The sequence below is a fragment of the Xenia sp. Carnegie-2017 genome, unplaced genomic scaffold (assembly GCF_021976095.1).
Source record: "Xenia sp. Carnegie-2017 unplaced genomic scaffold, XeniaSp_v1 HiC_scaffold_23, whole genome shotgun sequence".
Lineage (NCBI taxonomy): Eukaryota > Metazoa > Cnidaria > Anthozoa > Malacalcyonacea > Xeniidae > Xenia > Xenia sp. Carnegie-2017.
Genome location: NW_025813486.1, coordinates 10,889,588 through 10,916,956, shown reverse-complemented (window position 1 = coordinate 10,916,956; position 27,369 = coordinate 10,889,588). Strand labels below are relative to the sequence as shown.

At 33.4% G+C, this 27,369-nt stretch overlaps 3 protein-coding genes across 3 annotated transcripts in view; all 3 read left to right on the top strand.

Moving 5' to 3' along the window:
- LOC124449802 overlaps positions 1 to 6,693 on the top strand; it is a 32,167-nt gene extending 25,474 nt beyond the window's left edge. The window contains exon 7 of the mRNA XM_047000701.1: positions 6,014 to 6,693. Coding sequence (XP_046856657.1) covers positions 6,014 to 6,337 — 324 coding nt within the window. The 3' untranslated portion in view covers positions 6,338 to 6,693. The remainder of the gene's footprint in view (positions 1 to 6,013) is intronic.
- Positions 8 to 27,369, top strand: LOC124449800. Its single transcript, XM_047000698.1, has 9 exons — positions 8 to 12; positions 16,926 to 16,964; positions 19,596 to 19,854; positions 20,586 to 20,799; positions 21,848 to 21,952; positions 22,165 to 22,318; positions 22,953 to 23,322; positions 24,661 to 24,917; positions 26,485 to 27,369. Exons 3-9 carry the CDS (start codon positions 19,608 to 19,610, stop codon positions 26,836 to 26,838), a joined length of 1,701 nt encoding a protein of 566 aa, XP_046856654.1. The 5' UTR covers positions 8 to 12; positions 16,926 to 16,964; positions 19,596 to 19,607; the 3' UTR covers positions 26,839 to 27,369.
- LOC124449803 (myosin-11-like) lies at positions 2,786 to 3,941 on the top strand. Its single transcript, XM_047000703.1, has 2 exons — positions 2,786 to 3,273; positions 3,447 to 3,941. Exons 1-2 carry the CDS (start codon positions 2,950 to 2,952, stop codon positions 3,681 to 3,683), a joined length of 561 nt encoding a protein of 186 aa, XP_046856659.1. The 5' UTR covers positions 2,786 to 2,949; the 3' UTR covers positions 3,684 to 3,941.

Below are 27,369 nucleotides of genomic sequence, written 5' to 3'. Positions count from 1 at the left end.
CACGTAGAGTACGTGAAAATGTTGAAGAAGGTGAATCATGCACCGATCATACACTTCTTGACGTATATGCCAATCGTCATGAGCATGATAGTTCCCAATTATTGACTATAAGCTTCGTAAAATTTGCTGCACTCACAAAGTAGCAAAAGACCAACTTACAAAGCTGCCTGAAAATGTTCTACAAAAAATATTTGCAACATATTTTCAAATACAAAAGGTCAAAACTTTGACTTTATTCCAAATGTACCAAGTTTTTGAGGTACAAACCCTGGGGAAAGTCTCAGAATAACGCATGGAGTGATGAAGAAAACCCTACTGACGAGACTTATATAAACACCTGGTAAGATTTTATGCAAATACCTTAAATATGGAAAAAATAATGTCTCCGACCAGTTTGACAAGTTACAAGCTGTAGCTGTAAAGTAATTTGAGAGTAATGGATGATTATATCAGACTTTCAACCAGTATGCGGACACGCCAGAGTTGGCGAATGACTGGCATGCTTACCGGGATAATTACTTAGAATAGCACATCCATGAATTGGCATCATGGTTAAAAATAAACATGGAAGAATATATTGTGAATAAGCAATATGATGATACTGCATATCATCTAAAATTTTTCGTGTTTAGAAAACTAGTTTGCAAATATGAAAACGTACCATGGCCAAATTTTTTAGCCCTCGTGGGTACTGACCTGTTTGTTCAGTCATTAAATTCAATCCATGTTGTGCAATGATGCAAGACAACCACGTAAGCAGCGCTAATAGTTTGGTAACTGAAAAATTGAAACTTGTCCATTCCCAAAACTGCACCATTCCCACTGTAAAACATGGTGATGGTTACGTGTGTTAGTATCGTGCTATGGAGAGCTGGACAGCTTGTCAAGGTTAAGAGAATAATAAAAAGGAAGACTAAAAGAATATTTTGAAAGAAAACTAAAACAGATAGTGTCAGTGATATCCAGGCCAGTGAATAGCATTGATTTTGGTGATAGGTGAAAACCACACTGAATGAAGCTTGTTAGCTAAGAACTACAATGAACGACTACAAGCGGTCATCCAGCAAGAATAAAAAGTGAGCAAAAAATTTTTGCCATGACACTGTTTTATATTTTAGTAAACCACAAAACAATTGACACTCCGTATAGAGTAAACATTTCTTCTGACTAATTTATAATAAAATGGTTACTTTATACGGAGTGTACCAATACTTTTTGGCCGCTTTAATTTTTCTTTTGTATTTGTGTACTAAGTTTGTACACATGAGCAACTTCAACTAGTAGCTATGTATGTCAGTCACACAAAACTGACTGTGTTCAAATTTGTTATGTAGAAAAACTTGCCAAGTGTTAAAGGGAGTCTGGAATATTTCAAAAATAACTAATTTTTCATAAGAGAGTAAGAATTCTGTCTTTGAATATTATTGCTGTGGACCATCAGAAATATCATCAAAAATGCAACTCTTTCTCTTTTAAAGATATTTTTGAAGATGATTATGGGCTAAGGTTGTCCAAACGTACGTCAGTCAACATCGCCAGCAGTCCTTCTCAGTTCTCTAATAAGCGGGATCTTTTTTATCTACAAAAGTCTAACAATATTCCCGTGCTCAATCTATTAAAATGTTAGAAATTTTAGAGACTCTGAAATCTAATTTTCAATTTTTGTGGGGATAGTTTTTAGGCCTCTCCAAAAGTTAAAATGGCAAGGCCCCTAATTTGGAGCCAATCCAAGCCTAATAGCATGATTAGATGATGAGCTTTGAGTCAGTATAAAAATAAAATCATCGCAACTAAAACATGATGTCTTAACTAAGGTCACTATGCTAAAGGAAATTGCTTAATCATTGAAGAAACATCATCTGAATTAACTAAGAAGCTGTTTACATGAACCCAACTGAAACTTTATATGATGTAAGAACCATCTAGTTATGTCTACTGTAAACATGTAACATGATCTTCAATGTAGTTCTTGTTAATATTGTACTACTGTACATGTATGTCGTGAATAGCCTAATTGCAGTTACCCCTATGTGCGTGAAATTGTATCACAAGCCTCACTCTAATAAACGTTCTGTCTCCAATAGATAAATAATGTGACGTTAAATTCTATTCGATATATAGGCATGCCATCAGTCTCTCCTTGCTTCACGCTGGTAGTAGAGCAACATTAAAAGTGGGCGAAAATTGTGCCACACAAATTTTTAAATATCAGTAGTACGTACATAATATAGTGTGATAATGATAAAAGTGGCATTAAAAGTGGGCGAAAATTGTGGCACACAAATTTTTAAATATCAGTGGTACGTATATAATATAGTGTGTATAGTTTGCACAGTATGTATGCATTGTAGCTTGTATGGTGTGTAATGAAAATATCAGTTTGTAAACAACAATGAACTCAAATTTCAAAAGCATGCTATGCACCTCTTATGGAGGAGGACCAACGGAGATGATGGTGTATGACAATTCAGGAAGTTTGAAGTACTTGATTATTTATCATTGGCTGCTCCACTTTGACTCATTAATTGTTTGTTTTAAGACGCATTTTTTAGTTTTTAATTCAATTTTTACGCTTTACTATATATATCTGCGCTATTAATATTATTTGCTGTGGTTGAAATTAATTCTTTGCCGTTCGATTGATTTCCCCCGGATTTACTTACGTTGTAGCGTTCATAGCGGACGTATGCTACGCCACACTTCGCCACACCTTGAAATAATTTTATGCATGACGTCGAGAGTGTTTGTCACATGATCTATGCCTAAGTAACCAATACGAAGCGAGAACAGAATGCAGCAACATTCTCAATTGAAGAGAAGCTGTGTTTATCTACATTCAACTTTGAGTTGAGTTAAATTTGGGTATATTGTTAGTCTGCTTTGAGAAGAAAACCTATATTTGCACAACGTAGCAAGAAGAGGTGCTTGGCTTACTAAAATCCTGTGAAGATGGATAACGAAATGAAATATTTAGCGGTGGACAGGCGAAGTGTTGGCGACCCCACTTTGCAAGCGGAATGGAGCGCGAAGAAACTTGTTTGGGTGCCCGACGAAGAACACGGATTTATCCCTGGAAGCGTAAAACAAGAGAAAAACGATGAAATAACTGTTGAATTATCAGGTGGCAAACGAAAGACGTTTAGCAAGGATGACATCCAGAAAATGAATCCACCAAAATTCGAGAAGGTCGAAGACATGGCCGAACTAACTTGCCTCAACGAAGCAAGCGTTTTACACAATCTGAAGGATCGTTATTATTCAGAATTAATCTATGTAGGTTACTTTGTTATTCAACGAATTTAAAACATTCTTTAAACAGCAACAATACAAATTTTCGCGACATGGCAAACAAAAATTTCCAACCGGAAGTGACTCATGTCATCAAATAACCGAATATCAAAGTGCTGCCATAATCCTAAAATTGTTGTATGTTTTTATCGTTTTAGACCTACTCCGGTTTGTTTTGTGTGGTCGTTAACCCTTACAAACGGCTGCCTATCTATACCGATAATGTGGTGGAAATGTACAAGGGAAAAAAACGACACGAAGTGCCACCACACGTTTATGCAATTACAGACACTGAATACAGAAGTATGCTTCAAGGTATTAAACTTGCTTATTACTTTGTAAATGCTTGGCATTCCCTTTTAATTAACTGCCGTAGACATTCCTCGCTCTTGTAATTCCATGGCTGGTGACAAATTTTTGACTTCGTGTGCTGTATTGTATTAAGTATTTTCGCGACGTAAACAATTGACGTCGCTGCCATTGCCGATGGCAGGCGTGGCACCAGCATTTAAAGTACATTTTTAGACAGCTAAATTCTGTACGTCATTTCCCCATGCTGCTTTGAGCCTTGTTACATCTACATAGTCAAAGCATATCGTTTTATATAAGTTTCAAATTAATAAAGATAAGGACTGGCATTGTACGAAAGTGAATCTGATTGTATATTGTTTTACTGTCGATTACAAATTGATCTTCTAATTGCAATTTGCCATAATTTGTCACTGCGGTCAGAATTCAGGGTCTTTCTCACAGACTCACACAGTGCCACACATATAAGAATATTTCTTGTCGAAAATATTTGTTTCTACCAAACATGATCGATAAGGGTGTGCGCGATATTTCCGATAAGCTAATTGGTCTGAAAAGGTTTTTATTTTTGGTGGGAAAGATAAAAATATAACTTATGATGAAGTGGTACTATTAGATCTTGTCAAAAAATATTGTAAGATCATCTCGAAATTGCCGCGTCCATTACGACGTATGGGCACTGTTCGCTGTGAAAGCAAAGTAAGTTTTACATTTTTGCTTTATATTTTACGATGGGCCACCGTAAGTAATAGAAGCTTAACCCTTAATAAAACTTTTAGCCTTTAAGGCATACCTAGGAAGCTACCAGGAAAGGTGAATCCCGCAGATTTTGAAATTAAAAAGTTTTAAAAGTTCTTTTAAGCATTTGCGGACGAAGAGCACATTCTTGTTGTGGTAAAGGAAGCTCAAACTTTTATACTATACAAGCTCCTTTCAAATTTTTTTTTTCTTTTCTCTACGGATTATGCAAGTTGCTCTTGCCGATCAAGCATGTTTAATATTTTTCGGTCTGTCAGGCAAAAATCTAATCGTTTGTAAAAAGCAATCATTGCTAGTACAGTCTATAACATACTCATCCGCTTATATTCAAACTATTCTTGTCTGTTTGATATACGATTGTTAAACTTTAAAAATTAAGACAAAAGACTAATTGGCTATGTAAAAATCGTAAAGCAATTAAAGCAGACAAGTACAAAAATCGTTTAATGAAAATATTTGGTGCTTTTGAAATCACACTTTATTTTCATCACATCATAATTGTTTTGTATATGGGTAATAGCGAGGGTGCAGTTGGTAACGTCGGTTGTTGCAAACATTTTGCTGTTGCTCACTTGATAAAATAACAGTTCGCCCACTTGTTAAAATAACATGTGTCGTGAACAGTAATTACAAAGCTAGATGTAAATGTCCAAAATGTCTTCCAACAACAAAATATATTTGTGGTGATGATGAAAGAACCTATAACAACGAGTGTCAACTAAGAAGGAAATCTTGCACAAGAAAAAGGAACATAAAAGTTCTTCACGAAGGCAAATGCAGTAAGTCTTTCATTTCAGCATGGTCGAACAGATGTGAGGTAGCATGACTTTGAACTGTAGTGTTTGATTTTTATTCGCCAATCTTTTTTCTAGATCCATGTAAAGAAAAGAAATGTCCTCAGTATGCCACATGTGTCGTGAACAGTAATTACAAAGCTAGATTACCAAATCTTGGAATAACAATTAAATCTTGCTATTAGTTCTTTAGTTGGTCATATGTGAGCATGCATCTTGCTCACATTCAACGTAAACAGTGCGATTTTTGCCAGCGTCGCAATAAATATAAAACATGCTTGATATGAGAGAAAGTTACGTGAGCCGTAAAACTGAGCAAAATCTACGGTGCAAAGTGACCTATCGCCTGAAATTACTGGAACGAGTAACTTTTTGCTCAGCTAATCACTTTCGTGTTCCAACGCTTCAGAAATTTCAATCTGTTATTAAAATTTAGTAAATTTTTTGCCATAAATGAACTATAATAAACACTGAAGGGCGTTTATCACACTTTATTTCAATGGACTCTGGTTAAATTTGTTTTAAGAATTTTATAACAATATCAAAGTAAAACTTACTGACCAGCAGTAAGTTCATTAAACAATTTCTCGTAGTGCTGTGCTGCCATTGCCTTTTACGGCCAGTAACTTAATGATATAAAAAAGTAGAACACTAATTGGGTGGGTGTGAATATTCATATTTTCAATTTCACCCGACTGATTTTGCTTGTTAGTGATTTTAATTTGGAAAGAAATCAGCAAGGTAGAGTTGAATATATGAATCTTTACCATCTTCCCCAATTGGTGCTCTAGTTTCACACCTGTTAATTATTATTATAATATGCTATTAAATTGTTGCGAATTATATTTCTGGTAATATTTTAGATCATGCTTATTGGTGGTGAAAATGAGAACGGTTTGTCGCATGAAGTCATTGAATTTGACATGAAAACGAATCTGTATACTTCGTTACCTCGCCTTAATAACGCCAGACGAGGATGCGCAGCAGTTGCAAACGGAGATGAGATCATTGTTATGGGAGGTTTGGGTCGTAAAGGACCAACCAGATCGGTCAAATCTTACAACCTAAATGAGAAAATCTGGCGACCAATGCCATCTTTGAAGAGAGCTCGTGGTCATACTGTTGCTGTAATTTGTACAACGCCGAATTCTACAAATGCACATCGATCATCGGACTCTATAGACTAAGACATAGGCTCCATTTGAGAATAGTTTATCATTATTATTAACTTTAGAAAGATGTCATGAATTACATCCAAATTCTTTATTATTTAATTTCATCATTAAGAAACTGCATCCAAAACAATATCTTTCTGTAACATTATTTTAAAAGATCCATGCTTGTTAGATCAACATTTTTTTCTAATTACTCGTATGGCAATGCGCAAACTAAAATGTTTTCATTAAAAATAGTTTACCAAGATTAACATTTTGCATTAATTACTTATTTTCAAATATTTCCTTCCTTTAACATTAAGTAAAATTTGTATCGTACATTGTAGTAATGTTCATTGTAAACAGGAGAAGAGCTTTGGCTATTTTAATTTCTTGTCTGGACTGCAAGTCTCCCAAAAAAGTGTTCATTTCATCAGACTTTCGATGCTCGTATTGACATTGTAGTCACTAGTTGAGTAAGTTGTTCTTTTTGGGTTATTTTAGTTTACTCTAACAAGATTTAGCTTAAAATTTACAAAGCACAACGTGTGTCTTGTTCTGTTTTACCAGCCTCTGGCAATTTGACTTCAGACTCCAATGGTATGGAACTGTGAAAATGCAATTTATGTGACATGGAAACGATTTTCAAAAGACTTGTCTTTTTAATCTCTATCTAGATCTATCATGATTGCTTGTTGATGCATTAATGGACAAGCAGATATTGGAATGACTAGATTTCCTTCGAAAAATATCCTTGCTAAGCTACATCTTGTACTATACATGATTAAGATTCAGACAAGCTTGAGTTATCCGATTCAGAATCCCTCGTGGTTATTCAAAAGTACAAAGACAAATTGTATTAATGGCAAAGTAGTCCTTGGCTCAAACTCAAAACTGAAAATCCACCCCGAAATCAGGTACAACTACAAATTCTAACAACAACATCACTTGATAAAATTAACGCACAAGCTGATAATATGGTGGAAGCTGTAGAATGGAAGCTGTAGAATGCAAGCAGAATCAGATGACGTCAAGAATAAAGTGGGGTAAGTGCACTCTAATTTTTGTGCAAAAATATTTTGTTTTTACAGTTATTCAAAGTGGTTTTTATTAAAGAACAACTAGTTTTTATCGAATATAAATTAATGGTGGTAGTATTTTTACAGATTTGTGTAGTTTATGGACACAACAAATGAGTTTAAAAAATTTGACTTGCTATTCCGTCATCAAGTTTTTTAAAGTCATCATATAAAATGATACATTATTATGCATAGGTTTCTGAAGGTGTCTTCTTCATCTACAAAATCATTTAATATATCATAGAGACAACAGTTAAAGCAATTTACTTAATGCAAGTTAACATTACAAAAATTGTGTTGCATTTATTTAAAATGCATATTTAATCAGGTGCTTCCGAGATCATACGAAAAATATTTTAATTTCATGACACATCAGCATGGCATAGCAGACTATGCTCCCTCTCAATTAACTTTAAGTTGAAGACATGATGACAGTGTAAAATTTTGAAGCAGTATTTTGAACGAGCCATTATTTCCTCCAGTTCAAATTTTTAGTTTGCCCTCGTGTGTTTACCTTAATGTCATTAATTTGATTAATGTCATTTGGCATAGCCCTAGAAAAATATTTTCAATTTCCTGCACCCGAGTTTCTTGACTTTTTACCATCTACGAATCTGTGGCCTATTTAATAATGCTATTATGCATTTCGCCATTTTTAGTTCCATATGGAAAGAATTGAGGATTATGGCACTTTCTCTTCATTTCATTATGTAAAGAGCAAACTCTTTCACTTGTCATTGTCTGTCGATCGTCTGTTTTTTTATGGTCAAATTTTTTCTTTCTTTATATAAAACCCAATTAACTTCAGTTGTTTCCATTATTTTTTTATGTTTGCTAATAGTCAAAACAAAACTTATTAAGTTGTAATTCTCTTTTTGTTCAAACATTACTGCATTTAGGCATGCTTGTTTATACTGGAAAAATATGTAACCCTTTTTGTTCTCATAATTCATCTTAAACAGAACAGCAATGATATGGTTACCAGTGGCGTAGCTAGCGGTCTGGCTGGTCGGGCTGGGCCCAAATATTTTCCCAAAAATGAAAAATTTGTTTTCTTTAAAATTGGATTTGCGAAAATTTTAAATTCTGCGACTCTTTTTGGAATAATCCACAGTCTATTAGTGTAAAATTTGTCAAATTGCGTCGTTATTAGTAAAATTATCATATTTTTAAACGTTACTTAGCAACAATGACTAGTGCATTTCTAGTGCCAGGCATTACGCAGTTTTGTCGGGCTCTGAAAATTCAGCCCGACCAAATAGTAAAATCTATAGTGGGATTATCTGCAATCTGAGTGGTTGACTGCAACTGAGCAAAGTCAAATGCGCTGTTTCGCAACATCTAGTCGGGCTCTGAAAATTCAGCCCGACCAAGTAGTAAAATCTATAGTGGGAATATCTGTAATCTGATTGGTTGAGAGTAGCTGTGAACACACTCAAACGTTTAACAACATCTAGTCGGGCTTATTTTCAAAAGCGTGACTTGAATTTTGAGCTTTCGAAATATACGTTCGGAAATCGTGATAACTTACATTACAATGGCTTCGGCTAATGAAATCGATATAATAAGTGAACTACAAAAGAAACCCTTTTCTGTTCGACAATCAGGCGAGCAAAATATGCTCGTAAAGCAGCGGCCAATTCCAAATTTACAAGCGACTACAGACAATTGAAGCTTTCAGGAAAGTTGGTACTCGAAGAAAAATTGGCTTTGTGGTAGCTCAGAAAAGAATGCATTGTTCTGTTGGCATTGTGTTTTATTTTGCCCTGGATCGTCATCTTCATGGACGCAGACGGGATTCAAAAACATGAAGAATTTCCTATCCGATTGGAAGAAGCCTGAGAAGGCAAAATCGCACATGGGTGCCTACAAGACCTGGAAGTCCTACGGTTTTCAGCCTCGTATCGACTGTATCATGTCACAAACTAGACGTGAAGAGATTAAGCGTCATAACGAGGAGGTAAGGCGAAACAGGGAAATGTTCAAAACCATAACAGAAGCTGTTTTATACTTGTCTAGGCAATAGCTTGCATTTAGGGGGCATAATGAATCTAGTGGCAGCATGAATAGAGGAAATTATAGAGAGCTACTTGAAAGTTTTGCCAAGATGGATTCTGTTTTTGAAAGGCGATTACATGGCAGGCTTGCCGAAACCCACCTGCTGGGGGAGGGAGGTTTACTGGAGTCTCTCCTGACATTCAAAATGATTTGATTGATTGTCTTGATAAGATAATAGAGGATGAGATTTTAAGGGAAATAGATTGCTGCACTTTCTTAAGTATACAGGTTGATGAGGCAACTGATGTTTCTACCAAAGAACAATTGAGTGTAATTGTTTGAATGGACAAAGGGGAAAGTGTCATCGAAAGACAGCTTGGGTTTGTTGATGTTAGTTGTGATAGGACTGCAACTGCTATATCATCAGTGGTTAAGGGTAAGTTAAGTCAATATAATAATGTGAAAGAGAAATTTATTGGACAGACTTATGATGGTGCATCTGTTATGTCTGGTCATCTCAATGGTGTTCAAGCTCAAGTTCAGCAGGATTATCCTTATGCTCAATTTGTTCACTGTGCTGCCCATAGACTAAATCTAGTATTATGTCAAGCTGCATCCTCCATCTCACCTGTTAAGATTTTCTTTGTTAATATTAGTGCTTTCTGCACCTTTACTAGCAATTCCCCAAAGAAAAGCTTTACTATCATCCCATAGGCTTGAGTTTCCTAGTCCTGGTGACACAAGATGGTATTATAGGGCTCATGTCATCAATGTCTTGCATTCTAACTATGAGAAACTGATAGACATATTTGAAAATCCTATTGATAATCCAATAGGTTGGGATGATGAAACGTTAAGTAAGGTTACTGGTTTACTTGGCTACCTTAATGGCTTCTTGTTTTGTTTCTTGGTACATGTTTTCCAGAGAATTCTTGAGCAGTCATCCATACTTTATTCTATCTTGCAAGACAAGGACACTGACTTTCATTATGGAATGAGTAGGGTTGAGAGATTCAAGGCCTTTGTTGCTTCTCTGAGAAATGATACAGAATAATGTCAGGTGTACGACCTGGCTGTTGAGAAAGTGAGACCACCAGTAACCAGGTATGACCAACGGCATAATTACTAACAAATGTATTTTGAAATTCTTGAAACAATTGTGACTATGCTGACTGAGCGATTTCAGGATATGGAGCGTTTTAGATTTTTGACCTTGTTAACCCTAGGGTGTTTAAGATGTGGAAAGGTGAAGTGCCCTCAGAAAAGATAAATCTTCTAAAGGAGGTTTATGGTGATATGTTTGACATACCAATGCTAGTTAGCCAACTTTGTTTTATTTACAGAGATAAAGACTTTCACTGTGATTCATGCGATGACTTATTGAAATATATTTTTCAGTTCCATTATCAATCTAGTATTCCAGAAGTTGTAAAACTGTTAAAGATAAATGGGGTTTTGTCAATTACAAGTGCTTAAGTTGAGAGATCATTTTCTTGTTTGAAGAGGGTAAAAAATTATCTTAGAAATACTATGAGCCAAGGACGTTTTAGTTCTCTTTGCAGGATTTCCATTCACAAAGACAAACTGTCAGAGAAAGAAGACGCCAACACATTGCATGATGAGGTAGTAAAGAAGTTCATTGAAAAACCACGAAGACTTGCTTTCTTATACAAATAGGTATTCATATATGACTGATAGCAAGCTGATGATGTCTTACGTCCATGGCATGTGAGAATTTTTCCGGGAACTTTTTAATGCAGTCAATGATAATTGTCATTTCAGCACGACAATTTCATCGCAAATTTTGATAGTTGTTGATGACAAATCTGAGCCTTTTTCGGTTCTTTTGTCAAAGTTTCTTTACAAGGTGTACATAGGTATCTATTTATGTATGTGGTGTTGAGAAAATAAATCACATATCTGCAACTATTTTTGAACTGTTTCTCTGCTTTACTATAAGATCCTTCGGCAATTTAAATTAACCAAAATGGTTCTATTTCCTGCATTAATATCACGCATTTGCTTTCTAAGATAGCCGTTTCCGACGTTCTAGGGAGTCTAAATTCTGAAAATTTTCTCGCTCGGTGCCAACCGTGGTGGCGCCTCGTGAGCCCGACCAAATGTTTTTTGCTAGTTACGCCATTGATGGTTACAACTTTCTGCACAGCAGTACAAGTACACCAAGTAGTATGGATTTTTCGTACAACAACACGATAAGGCTCATTCTTTAAGCAATGAGAAGGACTCTTTAAAACAGTGGTTTTCATTTAAAGCACATCTTGACACATAAAAAGTGTCTACAAAGCAACCTATGCCATATGATTATGCTTTTTGGTCTTTGTAAACACAATTGTAATCGAAATCAACGGCTCTCACCCGAAGAATATAGCTGAAAGTTTTTCTTTCGTCGACTATAGCGTTTCAACACGATTCCTTTTTATTTTTTGATCGCACCATCGCCTAAAACAAAGTCTGGTAATCAATACCTACTAACTAGTATATGTGCCTGGATCAGACTTCTGAAAGCTAATTCTCTGATAAAGTCTTGCTGTCAAAATAGTAAAATATGAACATACTACTTATCAAGAGCAAAGACAATTTAATTGCAGAGAAAAACTTAACGCTTTAGACAATTTGCTGTTTGCCGGTACGTTTATCGTCGTGAATATTTAAAGACAGAGAAGTGTGTTTAAGTGATTGTCTTAAAAGAATGAACAAGTATTTATTGTTGTCCTTGACAAATAAATTATTACTATCTTGATAATGCTTTCTATTAGCATTTTTATTGATTAAATATAAAAAAGTTTAATAAACGTCTTCTGCTTCATACGTCTTTCTTGTTACGGTAAACATATAATTACAAAGTTAGGTCCCCAACTTCAAATTACTCAGATTTTCTTCCGCTTTCATTTTTTGAATTAACATGTGTACGCAACTATTTGAGATCAGTGGCATATAATTATCTCAAAAAACAACGTGTTCAAACGTCATAAACTAATGTTAATTTTTCTTTTATAACTCAATCGCATTACATTATTGTATCATATGGCATAATGTAAGTCGTGTGGAATGAAGCTGTTTTAAAGTAAAAAGATTATAAAAAACGAATCAAATTTTACTTTCCAAAACAGGATCAGTTAAAAATTAAACCTGAGGAGAAGTAAAGATATAACGAATTTAGTTGTTTCAAAAAGTTCAATAAGGTATTTATTAGTATAGCATAAACTATACGCATTGTAATGTTAGTATAAAGAGGTCAGTATCATATCTTAGAAGCTGTAAGTTATTCAATTACAGATAATGGATTGTAGGCTTATGGATTATGATTAAAGTAAAGTCACAATTAAAGTAATGAATGACTGTATCCCACCTTGTCTGTCACAAAATACTTTTACAGGTTGAGCTATCTTTAGCGTACAGTTGCAAGAGTCATAATTTTATCCATGAAGAGCTAACAGAATCAATGAATTTTTGCACCAGCGTTATCCCAATTGTTAAGAAATTTGTTAGAAAAATTATGATGTTTTTTAGAGTTAAAATATATTGAGAGGTAATATTATTTCAACCCCCAACGATGACCAAAAATGCTGAGAATTTATTTTTGTGACAAAAATATACATACATAGTCTGGCCATGGTATGTCAAATCCGCGAAATTTTGCTGAAATAATCTTTCAGTCAGAAAATGAAGGGTTGATCTCTTAACAATTGTTACATCAAAACACAAACATGCTCTTCTTGTTCCAAAAGCGCATTAGCATAGCTTGCTTATTTTCTCTCAACTGTCAGAAGTTTCGTCATAAATTACATGTCATCTGATCACTGAACTTTAACTTAACTGCTCTTAGTCTTTCATTAAAATTTTTTTACCATGAATAAAAGGAAAAAAATTCAAAGGCTTGATGCAAACAACAAAGATTTATCAAGTTGTTTATCATTTAATTTCCAATTGATAGTTTGTACATATAAATAATTAGTATTGGTAATGTTGTACCTCGTCTTTTGGGGAGTTTGGGTGTGGTGCAGATTAGCACCAAGATCTTGTGGTGGCCTCCCTGAGTGTACCGGTTTTGCACATATGGGTTCGTTGTCATTGCACATACCGACTTCGTAACCTAACTGGTCCTCACCAAATAAGATCATGAATTTCTCTTTGAATGAATCAACACATGTTTCCTACATACAAAATGGTGTCAATCCCATTCCTTCTACTGTTTCAAGTGAAGAATTGTTTGTAAACTATGTAGCTGCATTTTTGGTATTACTTATATTTATATTGCTTAAACGTTTCTTGAATCTTACCGCCATCTTGAAATTTCTATCGTAAAATAGTCTAGGAAATTCTGTTTTATTTTTTCTTATATTTGTCCAATCCATAAGTGATGTTAGTCTTGGGACATCGATGATAGTATTAAGATTTTGGCAAATCTTACCAGCATTTCTTAAGATAAATGTCAACTGGAAAGTGTTTCAAATACAATGGATTGTCCGCTTTATGTTTTTTGGTTCCTCGGTGTCTGTGTTATCCTGTATAAACATAGAAAGATTTTAGGCTATCTTATATCCAATTTATCATCGTACAGAAGTTTCAAAAATCAAGTTAAAAGCTTACATCTTTTCAGGTTGCTTTTTCTCTCTGTTGATGTACGCAGTGGGTAGTCTTGCATTATCAATTTCAGTATCAAAGAGTTTTTTTTGCTTACGTATCTGTCTTGCATTTAGTTGGAACTGTTATAGTGTATGTTAAGATTTATTTTGTGTCAAAAAAGTCACTTCCACGAAAGTATTGTGCCAAGTTTGAAAGACAGAAAATAGCACCAATGATTATTGAAGGAAATAGTATAAACTATGAAGAGAGTACCTCCATATATAGAACAAGCAAAAGTAATTCTCAAACGATTAAACCACGCAACAATAGCAAAAAAATTGATGATAAGTTTGTTATAGCAATGAATCCTACAGCAGCCAAAATAGAAGAATCCAATAAGTCAAACAGTTTGAAAAATAAAAATGATACATGTCAGCCAACTTCTTCAAAGAAATATTTAAGTCCGCGAAATAAAGAGAAAAAAAGAATAATCAGCAATCTTTGCTGCCAAAAAACATCTGGACAGTGGCACCTGAATTGATTCAAAGTTATTCTTCTCAAGTTGAAGCATGTGCACGCAACAATTTATTACACAACATAAAATTGTCAAAATCATGCTGCTTAGTTGTTGTAACTTCAACTACAAACTTTGCTGCACCAATAATTCTTGTAGGAATGCAACAATATGATTTCGTTGAAAACATAACAGATGCCTCAATGACTATTTTGTGAATATTCTTTCATTTGTAAATAAATAATTCACCAGAAAGTCAGCCTCCTTGTGCCGCACAGTAATTTTGTGCCTGTCTTTCAAAAAACACACATTCAAACTATACTATGTCTGTAAAGGACTTTTTCTTGAGTGATATTTAAAAAAAATAGCTAACTGAAGATATTTCCTTTCCAAAATGCCCTTTTCTTTATTTTTATGTGGTTAAAATCGTTATGCTTTAACAAATAACTACTATTTGACTAAACTCATAATAAGATCATACAGGATAGCCAAAATGCTGTAAATTTGTTTATATAAAAAATAAGCATTGACCATCATAGTTATATTACCTATATTACAAGGAGCTGAATTTGAGACCATAAGTCATGGAGTTATTTAGACGAGCAAATAAGTATGACTCTGAGGATTTGGGTGACATAGTTATTCATGAACAACATAATTGTTTTGGTTTGTCCCCCTAAAGTGGGGACCAGTTATTTAAATCGCAGCTTCATCAGCAGTAGGTTAACATATAATGTAATGAAACCTCTGCATGAGGTTTGTCGGCATGAGGAAGTGTGAAGGTAAATGGCAGCTTGAATTCAGTAACATGCATATGGATAAAAACACTATGAAGTTAAATTTCAATGAAAGATTACTTATAACATAAAGCCTAATAATAAAGAAAAATATTTCATTTAACATTCAACAATAAATTAATAAGCAGAACACTGTGTCCAAATAATAACAGTTTTAAAAAAAGTTTATGTATTACAAACATTTCAGATGCTACAAGATGCTCATAGAAAACAAACAGCCAATTGGTACAGATATTTTATTCCCAGCTGCCAAAAGCAAATTTAATATATGCAGTTTAAACATTCTTACCAAACAAGGACATTATGTCTGGATCTTTCTAAGTTTTAATAAGAACTGTAGTTTATAAATTTCTTGTGTTTGTAATATGATATCGCAAGTAGAGCTTATACAACACAACCTTTTTTTGCTGGTTATTTTCTCTCAATCACATTGTTGATATAAGAGACATTAAAATATTTTTTGCAATATCAATAGCAGTAACGATACTCCCGGGTTCAAACCATTTACTATATGGAGAAAATATCTTATTCATTACAGTTTTGTTTCATGTAAACATCAATTTTTACACTTTATCTGTGTTTAAAATTTGTCAAACGTATTGAAAATTCATTTGTGATACTATTTAATAAACTGAAACATAGTATTGTACATTTCGCAATGCATTTGTGTACAGTTATCTCGTATATGATTGGAATTTAGTTTACAAGATAAAATTAGACATCCCGTGGATTAAGACATATTCGGCACGAATACGTTATTATCAACAAATACTTAACAAAGCAAATGTACTACAAAAAATTCGAGAGCATAACTTTTTATGATGACCAGGTGCAACTCTAAGAGCTATTTAAAAGATAATTACATAGTCAAGCATTCATACAATCTGCGTTGTTCTCAACAGATTCTCTTTCACATAAATGCATGGCACGTAGATTACTTTAGGCTTGATAAAATATTTGTGTGGGCGCCTGTTGCTAAGTAAAATGTTAGGAAAACTAAATAAAACACAAACTAATTCGTAAAAATTTCACTAAATTATCGACAGAAACTTTTTCAGCGTTAAACTTGTTATCTTTAAGAGTTTATAAGCTGTGATAGACTGTTGATTTAAAAAGCTATTAAAATGAGCTCTATAAAAGGCTATTTCATAGTCAAGTATTTTTATTAAACGGCACCCCACGTTCTTCTCAACAGATTATGTTTCATATTAATGCATGGCATGTAAAATCACCTTTTTCTTCATAGAAATATTTGTGTGGGCGCCTGTTGGCAAGTAAATATTAGGAAAACTAAATAAAACACAAACCATTCCATAGAAATTTTATTACAGTTATTTTTCAATCCAAAATCATTTCCTTTTGGACATATATTTCAATTCTGAGTTATATGGTGCGTGTGTCGAAAACTGATAGGGACATCACTCATCATTAGTTAGTAGCATTCACGAAATAACAGTAATGGCGTCAAGAGTAGAGAGGGAAAGAAGCGAGTGTAATACACGTAAGCTTTCGTAAAATAATCGTGAAATCCTTAGCAACGTTTCTGTTTCTTGTTCACGGTTTATTATGTAAAAAAATGTTATGTAAATATTTCTTTGTTATGTAAATAAATTTCTCGGTATTTCTCGAGTACATAGCTTCGTCAGACGTCAGTCGTACAGAAGAAGGACTATAAAATTGTGAAGGTAAGAAATGTTTGCGTCTCTTCGCCTTACATTAGTTTGCAAATGCGGAAATAAGTGTAAGATTTCAACAATGAAATACATTTCAGTCCATCATTTCATTCTATCAAATTTTTGTATATTTGCGACCGAATGGTCTTGTTGATTAGGCGTATAAACTGTTCATATAAGAACCACTTTAACAATCTTACTTTAAGATCTTTATTTTTTGTCTACTAATGCATTTTAGTTTAAAGTGAGGATATTTCAACTTGTTATGATTTAGAAATAGTTAGTTTTAATACAACACCACATATGATAAACATCTCGTTCAAATAAGTAAAACAGGTGATTCAGTCATTCAGAAATTATGCTTGCTTCAAAGACTATGGTGCAAAGCCACAAATTTTATAGACATATAGGACAAAAATTTTGTTCTCAAAATAACATCATTCGTAAGATTTCTTTGTATGAGCAATTTCCTAATTGTGTGTTAATCTTTCTCGTTTTCTCAAGTATACCAAAGATGCTTTTGTGTTAACTGCGTTATCGTAGAAAATATCAGAAAAGTGACTAATTTACAGCACGCAAAGTCTAACTAGCACGTTCGTTAGCGATCATGAAAGAGACTGCACAAACCAATGATGTTTATCAACGGTGTTAACCACGCTACATGTTTTATAGAACGATGTAATAAAACAAAATTTCAAAATATATTTAATGCTTATGTATGTACTTTGCCTAATGATGCTGATGTGAAATTGACTTTCTCTGTTTTAGGCTTATGTTTCTTTGCAGTTTGCATCTTCTCGATTTTATATCCCGTTTAAAATATTTAATTGTTGCTTTAGATTGTGTCTTAATCATCAGGTAATCCAACATGAATCGTTAATTAGCAAAAATTTTGCCTGTCAAACATTTGAAAATGAACAATTCTCAGAAATATTCAACTACTGTACTGAAGTACAAGATACTTGAAAGCTATCTTTATTGCCAATTCATTTAGACACATTAACTTGCAGTGCTAGGAATAAGGACGGTGTATTAACTGAACTGAAATGTAAGCAAATAAATTTTTTATGTCTGCTGTGTTTTGTGACGTCTTAGCATTATCGAGCAGAATAAAAACGTAACTCGAGAAGACTTTAATGATTAGATATTATCGTGTCGTAGAGAGTTATATTTCCGTTATTTGCACATCGTGGTTATTAATCAACGAGTAAAAGAGTTTGTAAATCAGGAGCAAAAATACTCTATGACAATTGTTGAATGAGCTAATATATTTCAAAAGACGAAAAGTACGCTGTTTCAAATCGATTCAGTGAATTTCCTTTTACATGCTGTGATGTGCTTAGTTTGACGTGGCAAAAGCGTTAAGAGGCTTTAAAAGGTCTTGTACGCGATACATTGAAAGAATGGAAACCATAGTTAACTATACGTATCATTAACTTAAAAACGTTTTTGATATTCATGCTACATTTCAGCAATTACGAAGGAATATCTTCTATATGTCTTGTTCCGGGTATATGAATACGTTGTATTTAATGTCTAAATAATTATGCTTTAGTCTTTAAATCAAATTGGCTCATTCCGTTAAAAGTTAATTTGACTGAATGGACGTTGTTTGCACGTTTGAAAAACTAAGTTGGATGCCCACAAAGAACTTGAAATTGAGTCAGGATTTGACGTGGAAGACAACAGTTTGTATCTAAAACAGAGCAACTTAATTGTGCTTGCGACATAGATAAGCTTAATAAAAAGCTTGTTGACATTACAAGCATTTAAATTAAATTTTGGATTAGCTAGATAAGTACAAAAAACAAATATGTAAATTGGGGACGGCGGTATGCAAACATCATATATTATTTTGCAAGCATAAATAAAGCATGCAAACATTGGTGATGAAATAGATTTTACTACAGATGTCTGTGATGTCTCATTTGATTTAAGATAATAAAACAATTTGTCATATATAAAATTTATATTGCATCCAAAATACGACTTTCGTTCATTGCCTATATGATTTACTTTTGTGTCTATTTACGGTTTTTAAGGTTTAAAATAAAATACTTCAATATGCAATAAACTGTGTCAAAGAAATTTAACACGGCATCCATGCAGATATAAATGTTTCCCATCCCGCAATTATCGAGCTGGCCATATAAGGGGCTGATTACATGAGCCTGGTAGCCGGGGTTCAGCAAAGCGTTAAATGATTTTGACAAATGGAAACGATTCAATACTCATCATCAGATAAATCATCTCAAGCAATTTCATAATATTCTGATTCAATAACTACGCAACATATTTTAAATTGAAAAAACTCTTTGCCTTAATTTGAGAATTACAACCGGAATGATGTGTTGCGTTTTGCAAACAGTTGTAATTTTTAACCTTGAAGTATTGGCCTCTTTCATTCCCTTGAAATCATCGGGCTAGCTTGCTATCCTGGCCAGCTTGCCTCCATATAATCAAGCCCTAACTTGCCAAGCTAATCGTTACATTTATTTTAATTGTGCAAAACTATTGTTTGAATCGAATTTTATTGACCCTCTGCATTTATGGACGGTTTTAAATTCTAATATCCTGTGGGCGGTTAGTATCTACTGTCATAACTTTTGCATATATCTCACTTACGTTATAATTACGTTTCAGATATTCGTCAGCATGAGTGATGCAGTAAAAGCTTTGGGAGCCGTTGCAAACGAATCTTGGGGGGCTGTGGTCTCTGTAGGCAACTTTTCATTTGCAGTTAGTTGCGAGAAAGCTGTTATTCAACCTTTGGGGATCACTGTTGTATCTCTCTACGGCATTTACTCTCTAAGTAAAATCTTTCAACCCGCAATAAAGTATATACTTCAAAAAATATTTAATAAAGGCTCCTGTGAAAATTCATCGAATGGTCCCAGTAATGGTAAGCATGACCCATCGATTACAAACTTCTTTAAGCTTACAAAGTTTATTGAAATTTGGCCAATGCGTTGATAAGTTCAGCAAATGTTTATGTTTCCTATAATGTAAGCTCATACGTGTACATATACATAATTGTTCCTGAAAAAATATTTCAAGGGAAAAGTCAGAAAATAATCTAAGATTTTAAAGCCCGGCGTTCTCGTACACATTGATCGAATTTGCTAAAACTTTTTTAGCTTGAATAATATGTGCTATATTTTAACCTTATTTTTTACATTTGATTTTTAATTGTGTGCACGTTATATCAGAAGTATTTATTAGTAATACAGTTTCATCCCACTGAAAATGTAGCTATATAACTTTTGTGGTATTTGCGATGCAATAAGTCAGATGTACTAATGGAAGTTGAACAACTTATTTTAATATTTTGTCGTCATGACAAATTTCAACACAGCCTTAAAATTGTATTTGTGCGCTCAATGCATTTTAGTCACTACAAACATTTATGTATTTGACGTAATTGTTTTTTTGTAAAATGAAAGTTTTACTCAAACAAAATCACATATATGACACAAACAAATTTATATAACTGTGTCATATAGTTATTTTTAAAAGTCGATTTTAACCGTTTATTTCATAATCAACTGGCTTATACCTTTAGATTCAACATACACTTTCACAAGCCACGAAAAGTGGTTGCTTTTGTACTGAATATCTTTATTTATACTATAGAAGTCAGTAATGTGGGATCAGGCTCCTTTGTGTTCGATCTTTCCTGCTTCACTGAAGACCAATTCAAGGAAGTTTGGGAAGACTATCAATCAGGAATACTACTGCAACGATTTCAAGATGAGTTTGAAGCACATGACGTTAAAGTAGAAGGTTTAAAAGTTGAGATCAAAAATTTAAAAGAGGTGAAGGAAAAAATGGAGATCATAAATTATAGGTTAGACACAATTTTTTTCGTAAAAGATATTTTCTATTTCTCTCTGTCATATTCGTGCGCAACTGCGTATACAAATGGACACGATACTACATGAAGTGTAAATCAAGTTTTAACTGAAGATTTTTGCTTGACTAACTTTATTTTGTGGCAGCTTTCTTAGAAAAATAGCATGCAACGGCGATCTTATGGGGTGTTTTATTCACGATATATGTTCCTGAAATGGGTAATATGTTATAATTTTTTCACGAATAACTTGCTAAAAGTGAAACAGAAAATTGAAATATTTAAGCAAAGTGCATACATGGTCAAGTCTTATCAAGTATTCAAGCATTCAACTTCGTCTACTCGAGTCAAAGTTTTGTTGTATTTGCGTGTCATATTGCATATCAAGCTGATCAATACATTAAATATTTTTGTAAACATGATTTTGTATATATTTTAACATTATATTTAGTAACATTCATAGTACAAAGCGTTCATCAAAACCGGAAACAACATAAATTAAATAGCTATGTATTCATTTGCTTCGTTTCTTTTGCGACAACCTGTGTATCCTCCTCTAGCTTTAGTTAAAGTTTTGTATCATTTACACGTGTTGTCTATTGAGTTGAAAAGATATATTCTGTTTCTATCTGCAAAACTGTCTGTACCCCAATTTGTTTTTGTTTATGGTCAGTAAGATTCATTAACATGTGTATGTGCTTTTATGATAATAAAAGCGAGCTTCAGAACTTTTGGCACACTCACAAAAGAAAATTATTATTCGCCGAAAAAATATTTATGATGCAAGTTGAATATTTGCGCAGTAAGTCACCACACCCCCGAGCTCGTTGCTTAAGCACGCTGATACAAATGACATTATAGTAAGCAGAAAGCCCTTGTGTGTATTGAGAGTATAGAGTAACGTTAAAATTTTCTTGTTCTCTTGATAATGGTTAAGGATATCGCAATAATAAGTTAATTGAAGTAACAAAAACTAGCTAGATATAATCAATTCATTTAATTGATTTTTTTTAAAGATTTACTTTCACTTTCAACATTAATTTAGATCTCGTAAAAGGAAATCAGAAAACCTGTCTTGTGGAATGCAGCAAGATGAATCTGAGGGAGATCTTGTTAAAATAGCAAGGAGACGGGATAATACTAAAAAAGAGTAAGCCAATAGCTTTTGTGTACGTAGAATTTCAACAGTGACAAAAGTATCAGAATAGAGTGTGTATGTTTGATGGGGGTTAAGTATAACGTAAAAGTTTTCAAGTTCTTTTTGTAATGATTAATTTTATCAGAATAATAAGCCAACGAGTAATAAAAGACATAATTTTTAATTAAATATTTTTTGAAAGAAAACATTAAATATAAATTTAGATTTTCTAACACGAGATCAGAAAACCCCTTATGTGGAATACAGGAATCTGAGGCTGAACTCGTTAAAATGTCAAGAAAACTTGATAATATTGAAAAAAATCAGCGCGAGATGAAAGAGCATCTACATTTTATGGAGCAGAGTATAATTCGCGAGGTACGACAAAACGTTGTTAGTATATATAGCTTTATACACGTTGTTATTTCTTATTTTACGCAGGATGATCTTTCAGCTTATGCATTTCGCTTGAAAGATTTTTGCAAAACAAACTGACATAAAATCCTTGCTATTAATCTGCAACCACCTTTTTATTATGCAATACTGGCGTTGTTTTCCCTTCAGCATCAAGAAAGATATTTTGAATGAAATGAGTTCAGCAAGGACTAATATACGTAAAAATTTCTTCGTGTAGTTCAAGCATGCACTAAAGTGCTTTATTTGCAAAATTTTTCAGACAGAAAGCTGTATGTTAGACACTAAATCTTCATATTTTAGCCTTCCTATCATGTTCAAACACATTGCAGCAACTAAAGTGTTTTTAAAGGCAAGCATTGCAGATATGTTTTTATTAGAAAGATATAAAAATCCATTCAGTAGTGCTGTTTGTTAGACGTTTTACTTCTAGGGAAAATAATTTTAGATTTTCTTTTACTGAAAAATCTGTATGGAATTAGGACTTCAAGCAAGCTACTCTACTTGGTATATTAATCTCCTCGATAAGACAATGAAAACCAATGATTCGACTTAAATGATTTCTTCACTAAAACGCTGTTATTATATATTGACTTAGGTATCGACACCTGCCACACTATCTCGATCTAAAAGTCTTGACCTTAATAACGATATCATCGTTTGGGGTGGCCGAGGTACCGACCAGTCAGATATAAATATGGTTGAAAAATTATCACTAAACCAGAGTGGCGCCACGTGGGAGATGTTACCACGACTAAAAAGTACTAGATACCACAGTACGGCTGTCGTAATTGATTCAAAAATTTACGTCATTGGAGACTCAGACATTATTGAGTTCCTGGACTATAATAGTAAATCACTGGAGTGGAAGATATCGAATGTTAAGTTGCCATTTGCAGTTAACAGCCAGTCAACAGTTATGCATAATGGGAAAATTATCCTGATTGGTGGATATAATAAAGATGAAGGTATTGTAGGTTTTTTTTTAAGCTTGTTGTAATACCTGTGTAAAATTTTAATATTTCCATAGCACCTGCACATGATCATTTAATGCCGTAGTGAAATCCTGTATCAAATATCTAACATAGCTTTGGCATGAAAATAAATGTCAATATATAATTCTCATATGATAGGAAGTGTGTTCACGTGCTAGGAGGCTGAGTAATCACGAAGGCAACGTCTTAAGTAAGGAATACAAAATAAAACAGATTCCAAGGACAGACCTTTCGTTTTCTTGGTATACAAAAAAAAGTAATTAAGGACCGATTTCGTCAAATTTTGTCTTTATGACCACTCGTTGTTGATTTCCTTACCTTATAAAATTCTCCATCTTGCAACATATTTGTTTAATATGTTTATTCTCTTTTACATCCACAGCTTGTGACATCCAACCTTTTTTTGCAGAAATCAAGTCTTAATTGCAGACTTTTAAGTGAATTTGTGTTTAAAGCTATTGAAAAAGACGCTGCAGTGAAATTTTCTTGGGGGTGGTGGGTGGGTTTGTTATATTGCTCCGTAAAACGGGTTTTCATTAAAGTGCCTGCATCATATTTTTGCAATTTAGCTGTGTAGTTAGTTCAAAAGATTAAAAACATATTGTCAATTTATTTTATAATTCGAAAATTTGATCTTCGTGCCTTTTTTTAAAGCTCAAATTGGTGATTATTTGCCTGATTATAACATTAAAAAAAACTAGGGCTACACCTGAAGTCATATCGGGAAAACGCTTTAAGAAAACCTTTTATTTTACGATATAACTTCTTCAAAAGCATAGCTTTATTGTCGCATTAAAGACGTTGATGGCATCTTGTGTCGTGAATGTTCAAAAACATCCAATTTTAAACAAAATACAACAGACGAATTCCCGATGTCACGTCAAAATTGCCATTAGTTACCAATATTTTTGTAAAGGCGTGAAACAGTGAAAATGGTCAATTTTTCAACTTGGAGTGTAAAAAGATCCAGCAAAATCATATTTTCTAATTATAAAATATATTAAAAAGTTTTCAAAGTAACTTAAACTATCTAAATGGCAGAAATGCAAAAATATGATTCAGGCTTCTTAACTGTGGAAAATATGGGAAATAAGAACCCATGAGGAAGATTCGTCAATAACATTAAAAAATTATTCTGTTTAAATGAACATAAGACTTTAGGTAACTATATGAGCAGGAAAAATAAAATTTACGCTTTTTCATTTAAAATCTTTAGGGTTTTGTTAGATCCGGACACAAGAGTTTGACCATGATTTTGTAAGGAGATAAACATCATCAGCTCCAAAATATTTCTTTCCTTTTTTATTTAAGGTGCATTTTCTAAAGAAATTATGGAAATATCTCTGTCTGAACCTTACCAATGTAAACCACTCTGTGACTTACCCAAGGCAATTGGTTATCATGGGTCAGAAAAGGTTGACGACAAGGTTTTTATTTTTGGTGGGAAAGATGAAAACAAAACTTATAATGACGTCGTACTATTGGATCTTACCACAAACAAATGTGAGATCATCTCAAAATTGCCGCGCCCATTACGAAGCATGGGCACTGTTCGCTGTAAACACAAAGTAATTTTTAGTTTTTTTGTTTTATATTTTACGATGGGGCACTGTACGTTATAGAAGTTTAACCTTTAGTAAAATTTTTAGCCTTTATGGCATACTAAGCTAGTAAAAAAGGTGAATCCCACAGATTTTTAAAATTAAAATGTTTAAAAACCCCTTTTGAGGATTTGTGGACGTAGAGCACATTTTTGCAGTTGTAAAGAAAGCTCAAATTTATAATATACAAATTCCTTTTAAATTGAAATATTTTCTTCAAATTTTTTTCACAGGAGCTTATAAACAAATTAATTATATTATATGACAAAAAAAGATTAATTTGGCCACTGTTTTCTTAACAAGCTCTAAAGCCTCCAGCACATGAAAACGATCTCCTGAGCAAAAAGTTTCTCATGCTTGTAAGCTTAACTGACAACTCGTTTTTCGAATTTGGATTTTGCTAATTTGTAGCTGCAGCTCATGCAACGTTCTCATATTTCTCTTACATATCAAGCAGGTTTAATATTCTTGGCCCAAAAAGCCAAAAATCTAATCAATTGTGCAAAGTGATTATCGCTAGTACATGCTATAGCAAACTTGTCCGCTCATGTTCCAACTATTCTAGTTTGATCGATGTATGATCCTTAGGCATTAAAAATTGAGACAAAGACTAATTGAATATGTAAAAATCGTAAAGCAGTTAAAGGGAAAAAGCACGAAAATCGTTTTAATGAAATTATTTGTTGCCTTAGAAACCACATTTAGTTTCATTACATCATGAACTCTTTTGGTATATGTGAATTTCAATTGGTAATAGCATGGGGGCTCGTTCGTCACGTCGGTTGTCGGCAACATTTTGCTGTTTGGTCTTGTGATAAAAGAACACGTTGCTACTCGTTACATATTTCGTTAGTGATTATAATTTGAAAAGAAATCAGCATAAGTTGTAGTTGAATATATTATGAAAACTCATCACCCTTCCCAATTGGCGCTCTAATTTCACCCCTGTTAATTATTATTGCTGTTCACTATGTAAGTAATGTTTGCTGTGACTGGTCAAGTACCTGCAGGTAATTCTCGATATCTGCAATTATGACGTCATATCTACTGACAATAGTTTCTACAATTATTGACGCCATTAAAGGCCGGTTTGGAAAAAACATAAAGTAATAGCGAAGTTTATCACAGTTTTTAAGCACGACAAGGAAAAACGTTTGAGAAAAAGCATAAGAAAAACATTAAAAAAGCGGCTAGACTAGTTTTGAACATAGTTACAGCATATTAAAAGGAGAAAGACTTGAAAAAACCGTTTTTAGTGACAAATCAGCGAAGGCTTGAGAATGTTTTACATTTAAAAGTTTTAATATTTCAGTTAGTTGAGATGAATAATAAAACAATTATTGAATTCGTTTTTCGCATGATATCAAGAATGATTCAGATCTCGGTCAATGTTATCCGCCTCAGCTTTGCTTTAGCAGATAACGTTGAAGTCGTTCTGAATAATTCTTGATATCATTCTCATTCTCATCCAATATTTGCTTATTATAATATGCTTTTAGACTTTTGACGGATTATAATTTTTGTAATATTTTAGATCATGCTTATTGGTGGTCAAAATGAGAATGGTTTTTCGCATGAAGTCATTGAATTTAACATCAAAACGAAGCTGTATACCTCGTTACCTCGCCTTAATAATGCAAGACGTGGATGCGCAGCTGTCGCAAACGGTGATGAGATCATTGTTATGGGGGGGTTGGGTCGTAAAGGACCAACTAGATCCGTCAAATCATACAACCTAAATGAGAAAATCTGGCGACCAATGTCATCTTTGAAGAAAGCTCGTGGTCATACAGTTGCCGTGATTTGTACAACGCCAAATTCTACGAATGCACGTCGGTCATCAGATTCTATAAACTTAGGATGGGCTCAGCTGGAGAGCTTAACATAATCATTAATTACATGTTTAGAGGGGTGTCATGAAATTTTTTACTTCCTAATTATTTCTTATGCCACAATTACTTGCTCTCATTTTCAATTATTTCCTTTCTATAAATCATTAGTTGAATTTTTTACATCATAATTCCTTCTAGACAGGTAAACTATAACTATAACTTATAACTATACTCAAAATGGTGGTAGAAAAGAAATTCAATCAACTGGCATTGTAAAAACCTTCAAAACACACTAGACAACGATATATTACCTTGATCCTCAATCACAGTAAACCTAACCCTAACGCCTAACGCTGTAACTAACTTGTTTTCACGTAAATAATGTGAAGGTTTTCTCCGGTAAAGCAAATTCTCATGATAAAGAATAATGAAACAGAGACTTTGTCGTGGTGACAAACTTAAAGATAGATTTCAAAATCATGGTATTTGCTATTTTTATAAAGAATAGTTAATATTTTGAAATGTCTGAAGATTGATAAAAGTTTAGGCATTGACAGTACTGGTAAAAGAAACATGTTGAAAAATTA